Source organism: Nerophis lumbriciformis, linkage group LG22 (assembly GCF_033978685.3).
Source record: "Nerophis lumbriciformis linkage group LG22, RoL_Nlum_v2.1, whole genome shotgun sequence".
NCBI classification, from domain to species: domain Eukaryota; kingdom Metazoa; phylum Chordata; class Actinopteri; order Syngnathiformes; family Syngnathidae; genus Nerophis; species Nerophis lumbriciformis.
In genome coordinates, this window is record NC_084569.2 from 434305 (window position 1) to 462032 (window position 27728).

The 27728-nt window shown below is 42.8% G+C and overlaps 1 protein-coding gene across 2 annotated transcripts; it reads right to left on the reverse strand.

Moving 5' to 3' along the window:
- Positions 1–207: 207 nt before the first annotated feature.
- On the reverse strand, positions 208–27728 carry btr02 (bloodthirsty-related gene family, member 2). 2 transcript variants are annotated; one of them, XM_061973480.2, is made up of 7 exons: positions 27653–27728; positions 11841–12119; positions 7898–7975; positions 7546–7803; positions 7318–7465; positions 7216–7242; positions 208–758 (listed from the first exon to the last, which is right to left on the reverse strand). In XM_061973480.2, the coding sequence occupies exons 2-7, from the start codon at positions 12108–12110 to the stop codon at positions 214–216; spliced, it is 1326 nt and encodes a 441-aa protein (XP_061829464.1). In that variant the 5' UTR covers positions 12111–12119; positions 27653–27728; the 3' UTR covers positions 208–213. The 2 variants fall into 2 exon arrangements, with proteins under 2 accessions (XP_061829464.1, XP_061829463.2); XM_061973479.2 differs by lacking the exon at positions 27653–27728 and adding an exon at positions 27304–27464.

The window sequence follows — 27728 nt, forward strand, 5'->3', positions numbered from 1 at the left end:
GCCCCAGGCGGCGTGGCAGTGGGCAGAAGTGTGTGTCAGTGTGTGTGTGAATGGGTGAATGTGTCTCCCGGTGCCTGGTGGATGAACACAATAAGCCGCTGTGTGGCTGCGAGCAACCCCACACCCCCTCCTCGGTCTCAATGCCAAGACGTTATTCCAGTCTTTCATTGGCGTGTAGCGATATGAAATACATTGTAGACACTTTTGTTCTATCTAGATGCTGCATACGCTGGAAGTGATGATTAAGGGGTGAGCGTTCCTGCCTCCGTGCAGTCGCCCGGGGTTGAAAAAGGGATGCAAGCTGTCAGTGAAGGTGTCTGTGAAGGAGTGAATGTGAACGCCCGTCTCCGCACAGTAGAAGGACACGCGGCCTGCGGGGTAGTCCACAAAGACGCCCACTTTCCTGGGCTTCTGCTCCAGCGCCACTGCGGTGACCGGAGCAGAGTTGGCCACGTACTGTCCCCCCGCTTTCAAGCTCAAAGTCCAGAAGCCGTTGGCGGGACAGACGGTGAACCTGCCCTTCCTGTTGATGGACTGTCGGACCACGCCCAGGCTCCACTCCGTCTTCTCCCCCACCTCCACCTCCCAGTAGCACCGCCCGCGGCCGATGCTCTCCTTGGCCAGGACGTTGGCCACGCGGTCGAAGCGTTTGGGGTGCTGGGGCACCTCGTGGCACTTGTCCGTCTGCCTCACCTGCTTCCTGTCCTCGGACACGGCGAGGGACGGGTGAGCGGTCTTGGCGCTCAGGTTGATGTCCACTGCAACACAGGGAAGGTCCAATTCAGCAATGGTTGTCACACACACACCAGATTATTCTCTGCATTTGACCCATCACCCTTGATCACCCCCCGGGGAGGTGAGGGGAGCAGTGAGCAGCAGCAGTGGCCGCGCCCGGGAATCATTTCTGGTGATTTGTTAGAATAATTATGTATCAATCAATCAATCAATCAATCTTTATTTATATAGCCCTAAATCACAAGTGTCTCAAAGGGCTGCACAAGCCACAACGACATCCTCGGTACAAAGCCCACATAAGGGCAAGGAAAAACTCACCCCAGTGGGACGTCGATGTGAATGACTATGAGAAACCTTGGAGAGGACCGCATATGTGGGTAACCCCCCCCCTCTAGGGAGACCGAATGCAATGGATGTCGAGTGGGTCTAACATAATATTGTGAGAGTCCAGTCCATAGTGGATCTAACATAATAGTAAGAGTCCAGTCCATAGTGGGGTCAGCAGGAAACCATCCCGAGCGGAGACGGGTCAGCAGCGCAGAGATGTTCCCAACCGATATACAGGCGAGCGGTCCACCCCGGGTCCCGACCCCGGACAGCCAGCACCCCATCCATGGCCACCGGATCTGTGTGTCTTCTCCTCCACAAGGGATAGGGGGGAGCAGAGGAGAAAAGAAAAGAAACGGCAGATCAACTGGTCTAAAAAAGGGGGGCTATTCAAAGGCTAGAGTATACAAATGAGTTTTGAGATGGGACTTAAATGTTTCTACTGAGGTAGCATCTCTAACTGTTACCGGGAGGGCATTCCATAGTACTGGAGCTATTGTGCTCAAGTTAGACTTTTTCTAATCTATGCAAGGACAAAAACTTCTTGTCTGAGGGGTGGCCTCAGCCGCCGTAGATGTTATCTTTGTTTTAGCTCGCTAACAGCCAAGGACTTCAAGGACCTCAACGAAGATAAGATGACAGCACGCAGACGAAGCAGAGACTTCAAGGACCTCAGCGAAGATAAGATGACAGCACGCAGACGAAGCGAAGACAAGGCGGAATCACAATGCCCCAGCACATTCTGTCACGTATCGTGCGTCCTGGACCTGCTTTGCATAATATACGTGACCACTCCTTTTAGAGGCGGCCTTAGTGTTGTTGACTGTGGAATTCCTGAATAAATAGAGGGACGCAGGAGCTGAACCTTAGAGCGTAGGGCGAGACTGTGACTAAGTGTTCAGCTCCATGTGTTCTCCTCATGAGCTAAATTGAACTCTGTCAATGCATGATTCCTTGCTTCTTGCCTGATTAATAGATGTCATCAGTGTTTGAACCTGACATGATTTAACCCCCAATTCCAAGCCTTGATGCTGAGTGCCAAGCAGGGAGGTAATGGCTCCCATTTTTATAGTCTTTGGTATGACTCGGCCGGGGTTTGAACTCACGACCTACCCATCTCAGGGCGGACACTCTAACCACTTGTACTGAGTTGAGAAAGTAAAGTGAATTATACTTCTATAGCGCTTTTCTCTAGAGACTCAAAGCGCTTTACATAGTGAAACCCATTGTCTACATCTGGAAGCTACCACAATAGACGCAAGGACTTCAAGGACCTCAACGAAGATAAGATGACAACACGCAGATGAAGCGAAGACAAGGCGAAATCACAAGGCCCCCAGCACATTCCGTCACGTATCGTGCGTCCTGGACCTGCTTTGCATAATATACGTGACCACTCCTTTTAGCGGCGGCCTTAGTGTTGTTGACTGTGGAACTCCTGAATAAATAGAGGGACGTTAGAACCTTAGAGCATAGGGCGAGACTGTGACTAAGTGTTCAGCTCCATGTGTTCTCCTCATGAGCTAAATTGAACTCTGTCAATGCATGATTCCTTGCTTCTTGCCTGATTAATAGATGTCATCAGTGTTTGAGCCTGACATGATTTAACCCCCAATTCCAAGCCTTGATGCTGAGTGCCAAGCAGGGAGGTAATGGCTCCCATTTTTATAGTCTTTGGTATGACTCGGCCGGGGTTTGAACTCACGACCTACCCATCTCAGGGCGGACACTCTAACCACTAGTACTGAGTTGAGAAAGTAAAGTGAATTATACTTCTATAGCGCTTTTCTCTAGAGACTCAAACCGCTTTACATAGTGAAACCCATTGTCTACATCTGGAAGCTACATTTTAAAGCAGTGTGGGCGGAACTTGGGGAGAGGTGGGTAAAGTGTCTTGCCCAAGGACACAACGGCAGTGACTAAGATGGCGGGAGTGGGGGATCGAACCTGGAACCCTCCAATTTCTGGCACCGAGCCACACCGTCCCGGTTTTCTCGTCGTATTCCGTAAAACCTTGCCAATGATTAAGTACCAATGATTGTGGTATGATTGTGGCACCACTAGGTGTGGTGACATTTGTCCTCTGCATTTGACCCATCACCCTTGATCACCCTCTGGGAGGTGAGGGGAGCAGTGGGCAGCAGCGGTGGCCGCGCCCGGGAATCATTTTTTGTGATTTAACCCCCAATTCCAAGCCTTGATGCTGAGTGCCAAGCAGGGAGGTAATGGCTCCCATTTTTATAGTCTTTGGTATGACTCGACCGGGGTTTGAACAAGAACGTGAACGTAGTTGTTAACTTCTTTTTGCACTTGTACAAACCCCAAAAGCAGTGAAGTTGTCGCGTTGTGTAAATGGTAAACAAAAAGAGAATACAACAAATCCTTTTCAACTTATATTCAATTGAATAGACTGCAAAGACAAGATATTTAACGTTTAAACTGGAAAACTTTGTTATTTTTTGCAAATATTAGCTCATTTGGAATTTGATGCCTGCAACATGTTTCATAAAAGCTGGCACAAGTGGCAAAAAAGAGTGAGAAAGTTGAGGAATGCTCATCAAAGACTTATTTGGAACATCCCACAGGTGGACAGGCTAATTGGGAACAGGTGGGTGCCATGATTGGGTATAAAAGCAGCTTCCATGTCATTCACAAACAAGGACGGGGCGAGGGTCACCACTTTGTCAACAAATGCCTGAGCAAATTGTTTAAGAACAACATTTCTCAACAAGGAATTTAGGGATTTCACCATCCACGCTCCGTAATATCATCAAAAGGTTGAGAGAATCTGGAGAAATCACTGCTCGTAAGCCATGATATTACGCACCTTGGATCCCTCAGGCTGTACTGTATCAAAAACCAACATCAGTGTGTAAAGGATATCACCACAAGGGCTCAGGAAAACTTCAGAAAACCACTGTCAGTAACTACAGTTTGTCGCTACATCTGTAAGTGCAAGTTAAAACTCTACTAAGCCATTTATCAACAACACCCAGAAACGCCGCCGGCTTCGCTGGGCCCGAGCGCATCTAAGATGGACTGATCAATCCATCCATTGTTTCTACCGCTTGTCCCTCTTGGGGTCACGGGGGGAGCTAAAGCCTATCTCAGCTGCATTCGGGCGGAAGGCGGCGTACACCCTGGACAAGTCGCCACCTCATCACAGAGATAGACTGATGCAAAGTGGAAAAGTGTTCTGTGGTCTGACGAGTCCACATTTCAAATTGTTTTTGGAAACTGTGGATGTTGTGTCCTCCGGACCAAAGAGGAAAAGAACTATCCGGACTGTTCTAGGGTGAAAGTGTAAAAGGCAGCATGTGTGATGGTATGGGGGTGTATTAGTGGCCAAGACATGGGTAACTTACACATCTGTGAAGGCACCATTAATGCTGAAAGGTACATACAGCAACATATGTTGCCATCCAAGCAACGTTATCATGGACGCCCCTGCTTATTTCAGCAAGACAATGCCAAGCCATGTGTTACAACGGCGTAGCTTCATAGTAAAAGAGTGCGGGTACTAGACTGGCCTGCCTGTAGTCCAGACCTGTCTGCCATTGAAAATATGAAGGCTAAAATATGAAAAGGGAGACTGCTGAACAACTTAAGCTGTACATCAAGCAAGAATGGGAAATATTTCCACTTCAAAAATGTGGGTGATGAGGGTGAGCAGTATAAGGACCAGTGCACCCAAGGATCCTGCACCGGAATGTAATCCTATGTTACGTAGTAAGCTTCCCGTGTCTGGCTTCCCTCCCGCGTACTTGACCTCTCCCTGTGACTTCCTTGTTCCCGTGTCTCATGTCTCTTTGTGTTCCCATGCCTTCCGTCGTCGAGCTGTGTGCCTCGACTCTCCTGCGGACTTTGTACTGCCTCCCTCGATCCTCGACCCCCTGCTTGGACACGGACCCTTTGGACGCCTCGCTCCATTCCCCGACAACCTGCCTGGCTCATGGACCTTCCTCTGCTTAGCCCCTTTGGACTTGTCTGCTTCCTCATCCAACAATTACGGTAATACTCAACACTTAATCATTCATACACTTCGTCTCACACCATACACCCCTTGGGTTTTGTCACACACCATTCCTGTGTTAGTTGATTCAGATTATTGTTTGTTATTATATGTATGTATCAGTGACGTGTGGTGAGGTTGATGGCTGGTGAGGCACTGACTTCATCACAGTCAGATTTACAAACATATGAACCCTAAAGAGTATCTTATTCACCATTTGATTGGCAGCAGTTAACGGGTTATGTTTAAAAGCTCATACCAGCATTCTTCCCTGCTTGGCACTCAGCATCAAGGCTTGGAATTGGGGGTTAAATCACCAAAAATGATTCCCAGGCGCGGCGCCGCTGCTGCCCACTGCTCCCCTCACCTCCCAGGGGGTGATCAAGGGGATGGGTCAAATGCAGAGAACAAATTTCATTACACCTAGTGTGTGTGTGACAATCATTGCTACTTTAACTTAACTTTAACTTTACACATACAAACTGTAGCACACAAAAAAGCACATTTAATAAAAAAAACGTTATTATGGTCTTACCTTTACTTATAAATGAAGTCCATGCGCCGCAACTAAAGCCCTCACTTCAACTTTCCACGTGCAAGATTGAATCTATTTAAAAAAGTGTAACCGAGGGTTTATAAATGTGGCCTATACTGTATGAAACTACAAAATAACAAACACGGAGGCTCCAGTTTACACGAGGACCACTTTATTTACCTTCTTTCAAAAACCTCCGCAACGTGACATCACTTCCGCTCTTAGCGCCTTCAAAATAAGAGCTCAAGGCATATACTGTATAACAGCGCATAACAGGAACTTAACATCACAAAGAGGAAAGCCCATGAAAATAGGTTACAAAAGTTATTTCATAAGAAGCCAAAAAGTGCAAAAACAATAATGTTCGTGTTGGAGGAGTTGTGAATTAGGTACACCTGCAGTCTGCAGGTGTATCTAATGTTGTGTCCCTGCAGTCATTCACAACTCCTCCAACACCAACATTATTGTTTTTGCACTTTTTGGCTTCTTATGAAATAAGTTTTAAAAATAGATACAATCTTGCACGTGGAAAGTTTAAGTGTGGGCTTTAGTTGATATAACAATTCTACGGCGGGGGTGCAGGAGGCGAGCCTCAGCAAGTGCATCTTTTGCAGCCGTTTTATGATCGCTCAGCACAAGAAATACTTTACACACATACAGTTGTTGACAAAATACACTGTACATTATATACCTCAGCTAACTAAACTATGGAAATGTATAATATAATTCATATAGCAATACGGTCTCACTGCACAGCAGGCCAGCAGTTAGCCGAGTCATTGCGCAATCCATGTTGAGGCACTGAGTGACGTGCCTCAACTGGCTGCTGTTCACCGCACCGCCTCTTCTCTGTATTTGAACGGCAAATGTGAAAATTCAGCGATTTTGAATAAAAATAATCTAAAACTGGTGAAGTTAAATGGAAAATAACTTTATAGTATAATCACTGGATACATATAACAATTTTTTTATTTTTTTTTCTTGTTACATTTTTTTGGGGCCTCACCTGCCTCTAGTGACTGCACGTCACTGGTATATAGTGAATATATATAATAAAATACATAGAGCTATACCGCCCCCTTGTGGAACTGTGCCGTCACTACTCCTCCTGTAAACGTAACTTTAAATTCTAAGTTAATGATTATTTGCAAAAAACACCAAAGTTTCTCGGTGGGAACATGAAATATCTTGTCTTCGCAGTCTATTCAATTGAATATAAGTTGATTTATTCTCTTTTTATTTACCATTTACACAACGTGACAACTTCACTGCTTTTGGGGTTTGTACATATATAATATTTGTAATATTTTCTGTGCGTTTTCAATTTATATTTAAAAAATGCATTTCCAATAATCATTAAAGAAAACATTTGATAGAATTACGAACTTTGAAAAAAATGCTATAAGTGAGGCCCCCCTGCAACACAAATTAACGTTCATCAGTTGATACACTTAAAAAGCTTGATATCAAATGTTACCTACAACATTACATGATGGCAAAAGTTGAGTATTTCTGCTTCCAATCATTTCTATGATCAAAGCGGAAAAAGTGGGAAGTAACAAATGAACCCAAATATGTAATAATTGATGTGCAGGTAAAGACTCACCTATGTATCGCTCAATTCTTTTCAGTTCTGTTAAGTGAAGAGAAATGCAGAATATGAGATTATCGATTGCTTCATTAGGAATATGTCAAGTGTATTTTTCACCTGATTTGGAGAGCCTGTGGACTTCCACTTTCATCTTTGCCATCAGTTCTGACAGGGACCTCCTGGTGAACCCCACACAAGGGTCCGTTTCTATAGTAACCATGGACCAATCCTTCGTCTGGACTGTGCGGCCGGACGGAGCAATGTTCTGCATAGAAACCCAGGTGATCAACACTGGTAATGACCACGGGAGGAAGTCAAAGCTGAAGAAGTGGAGAATGTGCCTACACTGATATCTTTATTGGATTCCTCCTGCTGATCGGAGGTTTCTTTAGAAACTGAAGGGTCAGAAATCGGGTCAGCCATCTCCTTCTTCAGTTCACGGATCTCCTGTTCCAGTTCTGTCACCAGAGTGTCCACTTTCTTCTGCTCCTCCCTTTGGCACTGCTCTATGGCCAACACCAAGGCTTTGTGGTTCTTCTCCATGGCGCTCACCATGGCCGAGAATACCTTCTGGCTCTCTCGCACCTCTCTCAAGTAAGAGCTCTGATTGGACCACAGAAAGGTAAGCACGTTACAGGTGGGAATAATTATCTCCTAACTGTTAAGTTGTTTTGGGGGTTGTTGTTTTCAAACCAACCTTTTGGAGCTCAAGAGAACTTTTTAGCCTCTCTACCTTCTGTAGCCTCTCTTGAATCATTTGCTCAACATTCATAACCTGCACACAACAACCAATAATAATCAATAACATGGTGAAGTTATGTTGTATTGGCCACCTGAGCACTGCACTGGTTGGTTGTGGGTTGCACTGTGGGCTCGGTGTTGTCATTATAGGACATACTTGCCAACCTTGAGACCTCCGATTTCGGGAGGTGGGGAGTGGGGGAAGGCGTGGTCGGGGGTGGGGTGGGGGGCGTGGTTGGGGCGGGGGCGTGGTAGGGGCGTGGTTAAGAGGGGAGGAGTATATTTACAGCTAGAATTCACCAAATCAAGTATTTCATATATATATATATATATATATATATATATATATATATATATATATATATATATATATATATATATATATATGTCTTAATAAGGTTATCCAAAAAATAGTGCTCGATACCGTAGTAGAGCGCAATATATGTATGTGTGGGAAAAAAATCACAAGACTATTTCATCTCTACAGGCCTGTTTCATGAGGGGGGGTACCCTCAATCGTCAGGAGATTTTAATGGGAGCATTCGCATACCATGGTTTATATAGGGCACAGAGTGGGTGGGTACAGGCTGGCCTAGGGGCGTGGTGAAACCCAACACAACACTCCAATACGTGCACCATGACAGCAACCACCCACCCACCACCACGACGAAACCCAACACAACACTCCAATACGTGCACCATGACAGCAACCATCCACCCGCCACCACGAAAAGAATACCTACCGGAATCAATAAAAGGCTATCGATGCTGTCATCTAGCAAAGCTGAATTTGACCAAGCAACCCCCCCGTACCAAAAAGCCCTTGATGAAAGCGGATACAATTTCACCCTCACCTATGAACCCACGCCAGGAAACCAGCCAAAAATGAACAGAAAACGAAACGGCATCATCTGGTACAACCCCCCATACAGCAAAAACGTCTCAACGAACATTGGACACAAATTCCTCAACCTGATTGACAAACACTTTCCCAAAGACAACAACCTAAGAAAAGTATTCAACAAGAACAACATCAAATTGAGCTACAGCTGCATGAACAATATACGACAAATCATCTCAAACCACAACAAAACAATTGCAAATGAGCCGTCGACCCCCAGTCAGAACGACTCCAAAACCAACAAAGCATGTAACTGTCGAAAGAAACCTGATTGCCCCCTCAACGGGGGATGCTTACAAACATCAGTTGTCTACCAATCTAAGGTAATACGCAAGGACATTAACACATCCGACACATATGTAGGATTAACCGAGGGTGAATTCAAAACCAGATGGAACAACCACAAGGCTTCTTTCAGGAATAAAAACCTGCGAAATACCACAGAACTCAGCAAACACATTTGGGACCTCAAAGACAATAATGTTGAATATTCAATAACATGGCAAATTCTTGCATCCAGCACACCTTACAATAGTGGTAATAAAAGATGCAACCTATGCTTGAAAGAGAAACTGTTTATTATTTACCGTCCAGACCTGTCATCCCTCAACAAGCGCAGCGAAATTGTAACAACATGCCGCCATAGACGGAAACACCTCCTAGGTAACAAATGAACCAATCACCACGCCCCTAGGCCAGCCTGTACCCACCCACCCTGTGCCCTATATAAACCATGGTATGTGAATGCTCCCATTAAAATCTCCTGACGATTGAGGGTACCCCCCCTCATGAAACAGGCCTGTAGAGATGAAACAGTCTTGTGATTTTTTTTCCCCACACATACATATATATATATATATATATATATATATATATATATATATATATATATATATATATATATATATATATATATATATATAAGAAATACTTGACTTTCAGTGAATTATATATATATATATATATATATATATATATATATATATATATATATATATAAATAAAATAAATACTTGAATTTCAGTGTTCATTTATGTACACATATACACACACATAACACTCATCTACTCATTGTTGAATTAAGGGTTGAATTGTCTATCCTTGTTCTATTCTCTGTCACTATTTTTCTAACCATGCTGAACACCCTCTCTGATGATGCATTGCTTTGTGGCACGCACAAAAGTGCTTTCATCAAATGCACGAGAGTCTGGAATCTTCCATCTCTCCCTAGCATGGCCCAAAACCGGTCAATCTTTGCTTCCTGAGGAAGATCTTTACTGCCAAGCACTTGGTAGTCCACTACTTCTTCCCGGAGGCTATCCAGGTCCAATCGCAGCTGCGGCTTGGAACTTACAAGCTGTTATGAGAGTAGCGTATGTGTGTGTGTGTGTGGCCCTTTAATAGGTGACAGCATGTGAGGTGAGTGACGTCAGTGAGTGTGTGGGCGAGAGAAGAGAGGGAGCGGTAGCGTGAGTGCGGGCGGGGACTAGTTTGTTTTGCGTTGGATTGGTTGTGTGCAAGCAATCAATAAAGCAAGATTTGCAACTAATCGCTGGACTCATCATTCACCCTAAAGTCGTCCGCTGTGGAGACCCACTGAAGGGTGTTGCCCCGAGCATACATCGGCCCAGGAGAAGTGTCTCCCCTGCACTCTTCGACTACGGTCTGGGAATTTCTTCATCTTACTCGTCGTCGGCGTCGCCACGGCTGTATCTTCCTCGTTCGTCTGCTTCGTCTCCTTGTTGTGTGCGCAGTTGTGCACTGCACTTTCTAAAAGCCGTATATGTTATTGATGTTATAGATGGCAGTATTGTCCTGTTTAAGAGTGTCACAACATTGCTGTTTACGGCAGACAAACTGCTTTACGGTAGACAAAAACGTGACTGCTGTTGTTGTGTGTTGTTACCGCGCTGGGAGGACGTTAATGAAACTGCCTAACAATAAACCCACATAAGAAACCAAGAACTCGCCCTCCATCATTCTACAGTTATAACGTGATTGGGCAGGCACGCTGTTTATATTGTGGGAAAGCGGACTCAGGTCCGCATGGAGGCCACGCCCCCTCCAGCTCCGCCTGAATTTCGGGAGATTTTGGGGAGAAAATTTGTCCCGGGAGGTTTTCGGGAGAGGCGCTGAATTTCGGGAGTCTCCCGGAAAATCCGGGAGGGTTGGCAAGTATGTTATAGGAAGCACGTGGCAGGGTGAGCTTGTTTACAGAGTTTTACATCTTTTGCATCCATCCATCCATTGTTATCTAATCACCTGTCGCCTTTATTAGCAGCAGCCGGCACGAGACACGGCAGTTGGAGTGGGGGCCAGAGGGAGAGAGACACGCACTGAGGGAAAGACAATTTCCTGGAAATCTACCACTATTTATGAAAACAAACCAGTGTTGTACCCTGAAATCCAAGCTCTCGTGGCAGTGTGTGGTGGTCCGCAGAACCCACTAGAGGGCAACCTCTACAATGTTTATTACGGTCTTTCTTTTAATTAGTATTGTTATTATTGAAGTGTGTACTGTTTAGCCACTCAGGGCAAATCATATTATTGTTGTACAAAACCCAAAACCAGTGAAGTTGGCGGCGTTTCTGGGTGTTGTTGATAAATGGCTTTGGCTTTGCATAGTAGTGTTTTAACTTGCACTTACAGATGTAGCGACCAACTGTAGTTACTGACAGGAGTTTTCTGAAGTGTTCCTGAGCCCATGTGGTGATATCCTTTTCACACTGATGTCGCTTTTTGATGCAGTACCGCCTGAGGGATGGAAGGTGTGTAATATCATGGCTTACGTGCAGTGATTTCTCCACATTATCTGCACCTTTTGATGATATTACGGAGCGTAGATGGTGAAATCTCTAAATTCCTTGCAATAGCTCGCTGAGAAATGTTGTTCTTAAACTATTTGCTCACGCATTTGTTGACAAAATGGTGACCCTGTTGGCTAACAAACGACAGTGCTGATCAAAACAATACTTTCTAAGGAAAAGGGATCAAGTACCGTCTCTTCCTCTGGAGGTTTCTCCGGCCTGGTCTTCTTGTAGTTTTCCGAGATATCAGCCAGGATGTGGTTGATGCTGAGCTCAGGCCTGGAGGGGAACAGCCTGCGGCACTGTGGACAGTACCTAGACTGGTGTCGGGTCCAGAAGTCGCTGAGACAGGACAGACAGAAGCTGTGTCCACACGGTGTGGTGACTGGACTGCTGAAGACGTCCTTACACAAAGAGCACAGGAAGGACTTCTCGGGGAGGAGGCCGGTGGTGGAGGCCATTGGAGCAGGCTGGAAACAGGACGTGAAATGTTCATACAGAACTAGATTAGAGTGGAAAAGTTATGTTTAGTTTTCTGACCTGAAAAGCAAAATAATAATAATAATAGATTTTTTTTTGTAAAAAGCACTTTACATTGAGTAAACAACCTCAAAGTGCTACAGTGTATAAAAAAATAAAATAAAAAGATAATAAAAAATAAAGAAAGAAGGGTTTTTAAGCCTTTTTTAAAAGCATCCACAGTCTGTGGTGCCCTCAGGTGGTCAGGGAGAGCGTTCCACAGACTGGGAGCGGTGGAGCAGAAAGCCCGGTCTCCCATTGTTCGTAGCTTTGTCCTCGGAGGTTGGAGGAGGTTAGCCTGTCCGGAGCGGAGGTCTGGTGTGGAGAATTTGGGGGTGAGCAGTTCCTTGAGGTAGAGGGGGGCATTTCCATGGAGGCACTGGTGGGTTAGTAGGGAGACTTTGTATTCAATCCTGAGTGGATCAGGAAGCCAGTGAAGGGATTTGAGAGTTGGTGTGATATGGTCGTATTTCCGCACTCTCATCAGGATCCTAGCAGCACTATTCCTAAAATAGTTTGTTGAGTGTCCCATAATATACTATTTTTTAAGTCTCAAAGGTCCCACATGGTATTGGAAGTGGCCATAAATCTAGCTTCTTGCGTTTTATAAATAAAAAAATGCTTTTGAGGTGAATTATACCATGTCCTATTTACTTATATGATTGTGAGCTAGCATTTATTTAAGGACAGTTGCTAGCATGTGTTTGTAATTGGTCACAGAATATCAGTGACGTGCAGTCAGGGCAGGCAGGTGAGGCAGGTGAGGCGGGGCCTCACGAGCCATCATGGAAAGAAAAAAAATTTAAAAAGAAAAAAAATTATGTATCCAGTGATTATACTATAAAGTTATTTTCCATTTAACTTCACCAGTTTTAGATTATTTTTATTCAAAATCGCTGAATTTTCACATTTGCCGTTCAAATACTGAGAAGAGACTTGCGGTGAGGCAGCAGCCAGTTGAGCCTCACCATGGATTGCGCAATGACTGGGCTAACTGCTGGCCTGCTGTGCAGTGAGACCGTACTGCTATATGAATTATATTATACATTTCCATAGTTTAGTTAGCTGAGGTATATAATGTACAGTGTATTTTGTCAACAACTGTATGTGTGCAACGTATTTCTTGTGCGATCATAAAACTGCTGCAAAGACGCACTGTGTGAGGCTCGCAGTAATCCTGCCTCATGGTGGTAGAGGGCGCTAGTGATCCCAGAGATCATTCTTGCGACTACTCGGCTGCAGAAGAAGTGACAACAAGCAGCAACAGTTAGCAGTAATCGTTTATTGTTTCCTCTCGTCTGGACTTTTAACATGGAGGATTACTTATCTAAAATAAAACAGTTTTCTAAACTGGACTTTCAATGGAAGCAGGAGGTAATAATTAAAAGAAGATCTCCATCGAGACAGAGATACTTTAAAAACTGAAGAAAGATAAGGAAGACTTCTATAAACAAGTTATCAATGCTTTTGTTCAAAAGGAGCTGCGCATGGACTTCATTTATAAGTAAAGGTAAGACCAAAATAACGTTTTTTTTTTATTAAATGTGTTTTTTCGTGTGCTACAGTTTGTATGTGTAAAGTTAAAGTTAAGTTAAAGTAGCAATGATTGTCACACACACACTAGGTGTAATGAAATTTGTCCTCTGCATTTGACCCATCCCCTTGTTCACCCCCTGGGAGGTGAGGGGAGCAGTGGGCAGCAGCGGCGCCGCGCTCGGGAATCATTTTTGGTGATTTAACCCCCAATTCCAAGCCTTGATGCTGAGTGCCAAGCAGGGAAGAATGCTGGTATGAGCTTTTAAACATAACCCGTTAACTGCTGCCAATCAAATGGTGAATAAGATACTCTTTAGGGTTCATATGTTTGTAAATCTGACTGACCTCACCAGCCATCAACCTCACCGCACGTCACTGCAGAATATATATTACCCTCACAGCCTGAAGCAGAGAGGGAGGGATCTGGTGGAGAGCTTATACTGTAGTAAATGTCCAAATAACTGTGACGTCACACAGTATGCTCTGTTAAGACTGCAAAACTGCATGCAAACCCATGCTTGAACTTTAGGATTTGACGCTTTGGGGTTGTTTAACACAGGGATTCTCAAACTGTGGTACGCAGGCTCCATCTAGCTTAGCTCTATATAAGCCTCCTACAACCCATGGAAACACTTTAATCCGATCCTGTTCGGTTTTTTGAAAAGTCGGACTAACACACGTGGATTATTCGATTGGAAACCAGATCTCTGGAGGGGGCGTTTGCGGCCGGAGAGGACCCTTCGTATCGTGCATGCGCCAGTCTCAACGTGCGGAATACAACCCGGAAGCAATTCAATCAAAAGATAGCAACAATGGTAATGAAGAGGAGAGAAGACTGTTTATTTGCTTCACAAATGACAAGAACAGAACATTCTCAAGTGCATCCATGATAGAATAAAAGAAACAAGAGATTTATTTAAGAAGGTCATTGGGAAATGTAAAATCAGAATCAAAATTAGAATAGTTTTTATTGCCATTGTTTGAGAACGGGATCACCAACTAGGAATTTTACTTGGTGCAATCGTGCAAAATAAAACACAAAACACAGAATAGAATTAAAGCTGCAAGCAGCGTTGGACGGGCCCGCGTATTTGACAGGTGCTAGTCCTAAGTGTCCCAATACTTTTGTCTACTTGTAGTCTGAAGTGTCCCAAGACTTTTGTCTAGTGTACCTACCTTGTCTGCATTGTGTGGGCACGTTGGTGCTTCCTGCTTTTAAGCAGCCATCTTAAAAAAACAGCATTGCAGGAGCATCAGTGCAGCGGGTCTTTGAAGGGTCATAAAATCAAAACCGGAGCAGGTATTAAAAATCCCATCTATACTTTTAATCACAAGGGTTTTATCTCTCACCTGTGTTAGTTTGAAGGCGAAACGACAAACGCGCTCAGAGGAGATAGATTTTGAAGGAAGGTGACCGGTTTTAACAAAAATGTAGTTTTGAAGGGGGAATAGAAAACGTCCTGTTGATTTTTGCTGGGGGTTGTCAATTTATGAAATGTAGGTCTAAGTGAGACCTACATAGAGACTTTTGTTTCATGTCTCTCTGACCTTCCCAGTGGGAGTTACAGGCAGTTTTGTAATTTTTTTCATCCGAGGAGCAGTTTTTTGTGCGTTTTATTAAAAAATTGCTGTAGAGCACAATTTTTAGATTTGGGGTTAGGTTTTTTCATTAGATCACAGTTTTAGCCAGTCCTGATGTCTGTGTTAAGTTAGGTGAGTTTTGAAGCATGTTAAGGGGGTCAAATTACAGCTCAAAGAGGCAAAAGTGACTGTTTTTAGTACTTTTTTGTCTTGAAGGGGGAATTGCCAACTTCCTGTTGATTTTAGCCCGAGAATGTACCATTATGAAAGTTAGGTCTGACTTAGACCTAACTTTCATAATGGTTTTTGTTTCATGTCTTTCTGACCTTTGTAGTGGGAGTTACAGGCAGTCTAGTTGTTTTTTTTCCTAGGGGGTGCTAGAGCGCAATTTTGATTTTTGCAGTTTGGTTTTTTTATTAAAAGACAATTTTCGCAGGTCCTGATGTGTGGGTCAAATATGGTGAGTTTTGAAGCATGTTAAGTGGGTCAAATTAGTGCTCGAAGAGGCGGCGGAAGAATAATAAAGAATAAAACGAACGAAAAACAATAGGTCCTTATGTCCCATTGCATAAGGACTCCCTGTGGGAGTCCTTTTGCAATGGGCCATTGCGGGCCCTAATAAATGAAAAAATGCTGACTTAATTCAGACTCCTGAACAAAATATGAATGAGATGAAAGATAAAGAAGCAGGTATATTAAAGGTGAATAATCAAGCGTACACAAAACTCTTCACGCTGCATTTGTGCAAACCAACTGATTCACTTTCAACACAACTGGCAAGATAGTCCAGAACAATAGCAACCTAACTCTGGTTATTAGTCAGCCTTTTCCTTCGCATTTAAAACTCCTTCCATAAATCCACAGAGCCTTTTGAACTTTGAAACATTCAAAAGTTTTGTTTCCGCGATTTTCGTCCGAAGATTCCTTCCAAAAAACTCCTAGCTGTCTGCTATTAAACACCAGCAGAGCCATTAGAGACGTAATATTTTGAAACTGTGCCAATATTACAGCGGACATCAGTTAAAACAAGTTGTAAGGATCCACAAGGCCTAGGGGCGGCGTGGCGCAGTGGAAGAGTGGCCGTGCGCGACCCGAGGGTCCCTGGTTCAATCCCCACCTAGTACCAACCTCGTCATGTCCGTTGTGTCCTGAGCAAGACACTTCACCCTTGCTCCTGATGGGTGCTGGTTAGCGCCTTGCATGGCAGCTCCCTCCATCAGTGTGAATGTGTGTGTGAATGGGTAAATGTGGAAGTAGTGTCAAAGCGCTTTGAGTACCTTGAAGGTAGAAAAGCGCTATACAAGTACAACCCATTTATCATTTATTTATTTAGTGTGACGTCATCGGTCAACTGGAAAAGTAATCCACTTATCTGTGCTGAAATGAAGTAAATAATACCCCAGTTGTCACACCGCGGTGAGGGAAGTCTTGTCTTGGTTTTTTCTGTCTTGTGATTTACATGTTTTATTTTGAAAAGCAACTCCTCTTGTTTCAGATCACGGGTCCTTCCTCTTGTGTCACCAGTCTGACGTCATTCCTGACCCTTGATTGTTTCCACCTGTTTCCCATTACCCTCATGTTCTTTATAAGCCCATGCCTCCCCTTGTTCTGTGCCAGATTGTCTCGAGCTTTCGTGCCTGTCTTGCGTTCCATGTTCATGTTCATGTCCATGCATTGCCCTGTCCCTCGTCTACGTCCTTGCTTCCAGAATATCCCACGCTGTAATTTTGAATTAACTTTTTTCCTCCCTCAGAGCGACTTTTGTTATTCTACCTTTTTCTACCGCAGTGGTGAGTTATAATTTTTCCTTAAAGATTTTTTACCTCAAAGTTTTTTGAGTGAATTTTTGTTTACATTTATTAGAGTAGTTAAGTTTTATAGTCTTTATTGGAGCGTTTTTTGTTAAAAGTTTTTTGATAACAGATACGGTGCTAATTATATTGTCCTTATTTTTGTATTTCCTCCTTTTTGGAGTGATTTTCGGTTTTTCCCTTTTGGAACATTTTGTCCATAACTATTTTTGTATTTCATAGTATTTGAATTTACTCGGCTCTGGATGCTTAAAGAGTTTTTCAAAATAAAAGCTTTATTTGGAATCACCTCTCTGCATCTGAGTCCCTTCCTTCGTCCAAGCCTGACACTAGTGAACGGGAGGCACATGGCGTATGACTAATAGTCCCACTGGAGAGTGTGCATGGACACTTGGACTTCACACGTAGGTGTGACAATACAAAAAAACTAACTATTTGAGTAATCAGACTAATTTAGTGCATGGAAATGTAGTGACTGTTACATAAACTCATCACCTTTAAAATGAGAATTTGTTTATGTTGTTGTAGACTCATTTTCTTCATCTGCTTGATTATATAAAGAATGAAACTCATGTGGATTATTGTACAGATAAATACATATTAAAGGCCTACTGAAAGCCACTACTAGCGACCACGCAGTCTGATAGTTTATATATCAATGATGAAATCTTAACATTGCAACACATGCCAATACGGCCGGGTTAGCTTACTAAAGTGCAATTTTAAATTTTGCACAAAATATCCTGCTGAAAACGTCTCGGTATGATGACGTCACGGATTGTAGAGGACATTTTGGGACAGCATGGTGGCCAGCTATTAAGTCATCTGTTTTCATCGCAAAATTCCACAGTATTCTGGACATCTGTGTTGGTGAATCTTTTGCAATTTGTTCAATGAACAATGGAGACAGCAAAGAAGAAAGCTGTAGGTGGGAAGCGGTGTATTGCGGCCGGCTGCAGCAACACAAACACGGCCGGTGTTTCATTGTTTACATTCCCGGAAGATGACGGTCAAGCTTTACCATTGGCCTGTGGAGAACTGGGACAACAGAGACTCTTACCAGGAGGACTTTGAGTTGGATACGCAGACGCGGTACCGTGAGTACGCATGCAGCTGCGGCTTCCAAACATTTGATCGCTTGCCCGTACGTGCGTGCCGCTATGTGCATGTCACGTACGTAACTTTGGGGACTTTGGGGAAATATATGTGCTGTATGAACTTTGGGGAGGTGAACGGTACTTTGGGCTGTGGGATTGAGTGTGTTGTGCAGGTGTTTGAGTTGTATTGGCGGGTTATATGGACGGTGTTTGTTATGCGGGATTAATTTGTGGCATATTAAATATAAACCTGGTTGTGTTGTGGCTAATAGAGTATATATATGTCTTGTGTTTATTTACTGTTTTAGTCATTCCCAGCTGAATATCAGGTCTCACAGCATCTTCCCTATCTGAATGGCTCCCACTGCCCTCTAGTCCTTCACTCTCACTTTCCTCATCCACAAATCTTTCATCCTGGCTCAAATTAATGGGGAAATCGTGGCTTTCTCGGTCCGAATGGCTCTGGCTGCTGGTGGCCATGATTGTAAACAATGTGCAGATGTGAGGAGCTCCACAACCTGTGACGTCACGCTACTCGTCTGCTACTTCCGCTACAGGCAAGGCTTTTTTATCAGCGACCAAAAGTTGCCAACTTTATCGTCGATGTTCTCTACTAAATCCTTTCAGCGAAAATATGGCAATATCGCGAAATGATCAAGTATGACACATAGAATGGACCTGCTAACCCTGTTTAAATAAGAAAATCGCATTTCAGTAGGCATTTAAGTTCTCAATAGTCATTTTTAATTCAGGGGGGTCTCGGAAACATTTCTGTTCCCCAGTGGGGTCATTACGAAAAAAATTTAAGAAGCATTGCTATAATCCATCTTAAATCATAGTTTGATGATCATATTACACCTATACTGTATATACCTTTATATACATATATACATATATATATACCTATACTGGCTCACCTGCACTGGCTTCCTGTGCACTTAAGATGTGACTTTAAGGTTTTACTACTTACGTATAAAATACTACACGGTCTAGCTCCGTCCTATCTTGCTGATTGTATTGTACCATATGTCCCGGCAAGAAATCTGCGTTCAAAGAACTCCGGCTTATTAGTGATTCCCAGAGCCCCAAAAAAGTCTGCGGGCTATAGAGCGTTTTCTATTGGGGCTCCAGTACTATGGAATGTTCTAGCAGTAACAGTTAGAGATGCTACCTCAGTAGAAGCATTTAAGTCCCATCTTAAAACTCATTTGTATACTCTAGCCTTTAAATAGACCCCTGTTAGACCAGTTGATCTGCCGTTTCTTTTCTTTTCTGCTCTGCCCCACTCCCCCTCGTGGAAGGGGGGGGGGGGGGGGGACACAGGTCCGGTGGCCATGGATGAAGTGCTGGCTGTCCAGAGTCGGGACCCGGGGTGGACCGCTCGCCTATGCATCGGTTGGGAACATCTCTGCGCTGCTGACTCCGCTCGAGATGGTTTCCTGCTGGCCCCACTATGGACTGGACTCGCACTATTAGGTTAGATCGACTATGGACTGGACTCTCACTATTATGTTAGAGCCACTATGGACTGGACTCTCACTATTATGTTAGATCCACTATGGACTGGACTCTCACTATTATGTTAGATCCACTATGGACTGGACTCTCACTATTATGTTAGAGCCACTATGGACTGGACTCTCACTATTATGTTAGATCCACTATGGACTGGACTCTCACTATTATGTTAGATCCACTATGGACTGGACTCTCACTATTATGTTAGATCCACTATGGACTGGACTCTCATTATTATGTTAGATCCACTATGGACTGGACTCTCACTATTATGTTAGATCCACTATGGACTGAACTCTCACTATTATGTTAGATCCACTATGGACTGGACTCTCACTATTATGTTGGATCCACTATGGACTGGACTCTCACTATTATGTTAAATCCACTATGGACTGGACTCTCACTATTATGTTAGATCCACTATGGACTGGATTCTCACTATTATGTTGGATCCACTATGGACTGGACTTTCACAATATTATGTTAGATCCACTATGGACTGGACTCTCACACTATTATGTTAGATCCACTATGGACTGGACTCTGACTATTATGTTAGATCCACTATGGACTGGATTCTCACTATTATGTTAGATCCACTATGGACTGGACTCTCACTATTATGTTAGATCCACTATGGACTGGACTCTCACTATTATGTTAGATCCCCTATGGACTGGACTCTCAGTATTATGTTAGATCCACTATGGACTGGACTCTCACTATGATGTTAGATCCACTATGGACTGGACTCTCACTATTATGTTAGATCCACTATGGACTGAACTCTCACTATTATGTTAGATCCACTATGGACTGGACTCTCACTATTATGTTAGATCCACTATGGACTGGACTCTCACTATTATGTTAGATCCACTATGGACTGGACTCTCACTATTATGTTAGATCCACTATGGACTGGACTCTCACTATTATGTTAAATCCACTATGGACTGGATTCTCACTATTATGTTAGATCCACTATGGACTGGACTCTCACTATTATGTTAGATCCACTATGGACTGGACTCTCACTATTATGTTAGATCCACTATGGACTGGATTCTCACTATTATGTTGGATCCACTATGGACTGGACTTTCACAATATTATGTTAGATCCACTATGGACTGGACTCTCACACTATTATGTTAGATCCACTATGGACTGGACTCTCACTATTATGTTAGATCCACTATGGACTGGATTCTCACTATTATGTTGGATCCACTATGGACTGGACTTTCACAATATTATGTTAGATCCACTATGGACTGGACTCTCACACTATTATGTTAGATCCCCTATGGACTGGACTCTCAGTATTATGTTAGATCCACTATGGACTGGACTCTCACTATTATGTTAAATCCACTATGGACTGGACTCTCACTATTATGTTAGATCCATTGTGGACTGGACTCTCACTAGTATGTTAGATCCACTATGGACTGGACTCTCACTATTATGTTAGATCCACTATGGACTGCACTCTCACTATTATGTTAAATCCACTATGGACTGGACTCTCACTATTATGTTAGATCCATTGTGGACTGGACCCTCACTATTATGTTAGATCCACTATGGACTGGACTCTCACTATTATGTTAGATCCACTATGGACTGGATTCTCACTATTATGTTGGATCCACTATGGACTGGACTGGACTCTCACTATTATGTTAGATCCACTATGGACTGGATTCTCACTATTATGTTGGATCCACTATGGACTGGACTTTCACAATATTATGTTAGATCCACTATGGACTGGACTCTCACACTATTATGTTAGATCCACTATGGACTGGACTCTCACTATTATGTTAGATCCACTATGAACTGGATTCTCACTATTATGTTGGATCCACTATGGACTGGACTCTCACACTATTATGTTAGATCCCCTATGGACTGGACTCTCAGTATTATGTTAGATCCACTATGGACTGGACTCTCACTATTATGTTAAATCCACTATGGACTGGACTCTCACTATTATGTTAGATCCATTGTGGACTGGACTCTCACTAGTATGTTAGATCCACTATGGACTGGACTCTCACTATTATGTTAGATCCACTATGGACTGGACTCTCACACTATTATGTTAGATCCACTATGGACTGGATTCTCACTATTATGTTGGATCCACTATGGACTGGACTGGACTCTCACTATTATGTTAGATCCACTATGGACTGGATTCTCACTATTATGTTGGATCCACTATGGACTGGACTTTCACAATATTATGTTAGATCCACTATGGACTGGACTCTCACACTATTATGTTAGATCCACTATGGACTGGACTCTCACTATTATGTTAGATCCACTATGGACTGGATTCTCACTATTATGTTGGATCCACTATGGACTGGACTTTCACAATATTACGTTTGATCCACTATGGACTGGACTCTCACACTATTATGTTAGATCCACTATGGACTGGACTCTCACTATTATGTTAGATCCACTATGGACTGGATTCTCACTATTATGTTGGATCCACTATGGACTGGACTTTCACAATATTATGTTAGATCCACTATGGACTGGACTCTCACACTATTATGTTAGATCCCCTATGGACTGGACTCTCAGTATTATGTTAAATCCACTATGGACTGGACTCTCACTATTATGTTGGATCCATTGTGGACTGGACTCTCACTAGTATGTTAGATCCACTATGGACTGGACTCTCACTATTATGTTAGATCCACTATGGACTGGACTCTCACTATTATGTTAGATCCACTATGGACTGGACTCTCACACTATTATGTTAGATCCACTATGGACTGGACTCTCACTATTATGTTAGATCCACTATGGACTGGACTCTCACTATTATGTTAAATCCACTATGGACTGGACTCTCACTATTATGTTTGATCCATTGTGGACTGGACTCTCACTATTTTGTTAGATCCACTATGGACTGGACTCTCACTAGTATGTTAGATCCACTATGGACTGAATTCTCACTATTATGTTGGATCCACTATGGACTGGACTTTCACAATATTATGTTAGATCCTATATGGACTGGACTCTCACACTATTATGTTAGATCCACTATGAACTGGACTCTCACTATTATGTTAGATCCACTATGGACTGGACTCTCACTATTATGTTAGATCCACTATGGACTGGACTCTCACTATTATGTTAGATCCACTATGGACTGGACTCTCACTATTATGTTAGATCCACTATGGACTGGACTCTCACTATTATGTTAGATCCACTATGGACTGGACTCTCACTATTATGTTAGATCCACTATGGACTGGACTCTCACTATTATGTTAGATCCACTATGGACTGGACTCTCACTATTATGTTAGATCCACTATGGACTGGACTCTCAGTATTATGTTAGATCCACTATGGACTGGACTCTCACTATTATGTTAGATCCACTATGGACTGGACTCTCACTATTATGTTAGATCCACTATGGACTGAACTCTCACTATTATGTTAGATCCACTATGGACTGGACTCTCACTATTATGTTAGATCCACTATGGACTGGACTCTCACTATTATGTTAAATCCACTATGGACTGGACTCTCACTATTATGTTAGATCCACCATGGACTGGATTCTCACTATTATGTTGGATCCACTATGGACTGGACTTTCACAATATTATGTTAGATCCACTATGGACTGGACTCTCACACTATTATGTTAGATCCACTATGGACTGGACTCTCACTATTATGTTAGATCCACTATGGACTGGATTCTCACTATTATGTTGGATCCACTATGGACTGGACTTTCACAATATTATGTTAGATCCACTATGGACTGGACTCTCACACTATTATGTTAGATCCACTATGGACTGGACTCTCACTATTATGTTAGATCCACTATGGACTGGATTCTCACTATTATGTTGGATCCACTATGGACTGGACTTTCACAATATTATGTTAGATCCACTATGGACTGGACTCTCACACTATTATGTTAGATCCCCTATGGACTGGACTCTCAGTATTATGTTAGATCCACTATGGACTGGACTCTCACTATTATGTTAAATCCACTATGGACTGGACTCTCACTATTATGTTAGATCCATTGTGGACTGGACTCTCACTAGTATGTTAGATCCACTATGGACTGGACTCTCACTATTATGTTAGATCCACTATGGACTGCACTCTCACTATTATGTTAAATCCACTATGGACTGGACTCTCACTATTATGTTAGATCCATTGTGGACTGGACTCTCACTATTATGTTAGATCCACTATGGACTGGACTCTCACTATTATGTTAGATCCACTATGGACTGGACTCTCACACTATTATGTTAGATCCACTATGGACTGGATTCTCACTATTATGTTGGATCCACTATGGACTGGACTGGACTCTCACTATTATGTTAGATCCACTATGGACTGGATTCTCACTATTATGTTGGATCCACTATGGACTGGACTTTCACAATATTATGTTAGATCCACTATGGACTGGACTCTCACACTATTATGTTAGATCCACTATGGACTGGACTCTCACTATTATGTTAGATCCACTATGGACTGGATTCTCACTATTATGTTGGATCCACTATGGACTGGACTTTCACAATATTACGTTTGATCCACTATGGACTGGACTCTCACACTATTATGTTAGATCCCCTATGGACTGGACTCTCAGTATTATGTTAGATCCACTATGGACTGGACTCTCACTATTATGTTAAATCCACTATGGACTGGACTCTCACTATTATGTTAGATCCATTGTGGACTGGACTCTCACTAGTATGTTAGATCCACTATGGACTGGACTCTCACTATTATGTTAGATCCACTATGGACTGGACTCTCACTATTATGTTAAATCCACTATGGACTGGACTCTCACTATTATGTTAGATCCACCATGGACTGGATTCTCACTATTATGTTGGATCCACTATGGACTGGACTTTCACAATATTATGTTAGATCCACTATGGACTGGACTCTCACACTATTATGTTAGATCCACTATGGACTGGACTCTCACTATTATGTTAGATCCACTATGGACTGGATTCTCACTATTATGTTGGATCCACTATGGACTGGACTTTCACAATATTATGTTAGATCCACTATGGACTGGACTCTCACACTATTATGTTAGATCCCCTATGGACTGGACTCTCAGTATTATGTTAGATCCACTATGGACTGGACTCTCACTATTATGTTAAATCCACTATGGACTGGACTCTCACTATTATGTTAGATCCATTGTGGACTGGACTCTCACTAGTATGTTAGATCCACTATGGACTGGACTCTCACTATTATGTTAGATCCACTATGGACTGCACTCTCACTATTATGTTAAATCCACTATGGACTGGACTCTCACTATTATGTTAGATCCATTGTGGACTGGACTCTCACTATTATGTTAGATCCACTATGGACTGGACTCTCACTATTATGTTAGATCCACTATGGACTGGACTCTCACACTATTATGTTAGATCCACTATGGACTGGATTCTTACTATTATGTTGGATCCACTATGGACTGGACTGGACTCTCACTATTATGTTAGATCCACTATGGACTGGATTCTCACTATTATGTTGGATCCACTATGGACTGGACTTTCACAATATTATGTTAGATCCACTATGGACTGGACTCTCACACTATTATGTTAGATCCACTATGGACTGGACTCTCACTATTATGTTAGATCCACTATGGACTGGATTCTCACTATTATGTTGGATCCACTATGGACTGGACTTTCACAATATTACGTTTGATCCACTATGGACTGGACTCTCACACTATTATGTTAGATCCCCTATGGACTGGACTCTCAGTATTATGTTAGATCCACTATGGACTGGACTCTCACTATTATGTTAAATCCACTATGGACTGGACTCTCACTATTATGTTAGATCCATTGTGGACTGGACTCTCACTAGTATGTTAGATCCACTATGGACTGGACTCTCACTATTATGTTAGATCCACTATGGACTGGACTCTCACTATTATGTTAGATCCACTATGGACTGGACTCTCACTATTATGTTAAATCCACTATGGACTGGACTCTCACTATTATGTTGGATCCACTATGGACTGGACTTTCACAATATTATGTTAGATCCACTATGGACTGGACTCTCACACTATTATGTTAGATCCAGTATGGACTGGACTCTCACTATTATGTTAGATCCACTATGGACTGGATTCTCACTATTATGTTGGATCCACTATGGACTGGACTTTCACAATATTATGTTAGATCCACTATGGACTGGACTCTCACACTATTATGTTAGATCCCCTATGGACTGGACTCTCAATATTATGTTAGATCCACTATGGACTGGACTCTCACTATTATGTTAGATCCACTATGGACTGGATTCTCACTATTATGTTGGATCCACTATGGACTGGACTTTCACAATATTACGTTTGATCCACTATGGACTGGACTCTCACACTATTATGTTAGATCCCCTATGGACTGGACTCTCAGTATTATGTTAGATCCACTATGGACTGGACTCTCACTATTATGTTAAATCCACTATGGACTGGACTCTCACTATTATGTTAGATCCACTATGGACTGGACTCTCACTATTATGTTAGATCCACTATGGACTGGACTCTCAGTATTATGTTAGATCCACTATGGACTGGACTCTCACTATTATGTTAGATCCACTATGGACTGGACTCTCACTATTATGTTAGATCCACTATGGACTGGACTCTCACTATTATGTTAGATCCACTATGGACTGGACTCTCAGTATTATGTTAGATCCACTATGGACTGGACTCTCACTATTATGTTAGATCCACTATGGACTGGACTCTCACTATTATGTTAGATCCACTATGGACTGGACTCTCACACTATTATGTTAGATCCACTATGGACTGGACTCTCACAATATTATGTCAGACCGACTCGACGTCCATTGCATCTGGTCTCCCCTAGAGGGGAAGGGGGGTCACCCACATATGCGGTCCTCTCCAAGGTTTCTCATAGTCATTCACATCGACGTCCCATTGGGGTGGTGAGTTTTTCCTTGCCCTTATGTGGGCTCTGTACCGCGGATGTCGTTGTGGCTTGTGCAGCCCTTTGAGACACTTGTGATTTAGGGCTATATGAATAAACATTGATTGATTGATTGATTGAAACAGACTAAGTGTTTCTAGTTTCTTCCTGCTCAAGACTTACAGAGAATGAAGAATTGAGAATATGCAGCATGTAAAGAATGTGGACAAACAGGTAGCCACCGAACGACTTCATGACATCACTTTTAAAGGGGCTACTGTACAAGCTACTGTACGACACAAGCTACCATAAAGGTTTTAATCCGTGAACACGGCGTCCGGTGTTGGACAATCAGGCTTCTACGGACACAGACACTTCTGGAAACTGATTGTTTTCCATGACGTCTAAAGCCAACTATTGTACCAGGAAGTTGAAGGTGTTTCCTTCTAAATAAAAGAGAGGTAATAAACTATTGAAGTGAAGCCTTACCTGTGGTGTGGTCTCTGTGCTACGTCTTCTCTCCCCAAGCCAAAAGGGTAATACCAATAATGGATCATGCATTAAGGTGTAGTCTAACAACAATGGCATTCTCGCTACAAACTCCACCCCGGATGTTATCTGAGCTCCGCTCTCAGCAAGAAAAGCAAATACTGGGGAGCTGAACTAAATGTTATGTACAGCCAACTGCCAGACATGGGAATGTTCCATGTAAAAAAACTTACAGTACAGAATAATTTAGTCCTTTAGAACAGAAAATACTGAACTGATTAGGCCTCAGAGTATATTGGGGACATTTTTGTCCTTTAAAGGTAAAGTTTTTCTCTATATTTGCTCATACCTTTGTTTATGTTACTCTTTTCGTCCATTTTCTACCGCTTGTTCCTCTCAAGGCCACAGGGGTGCTGAAGCCTATC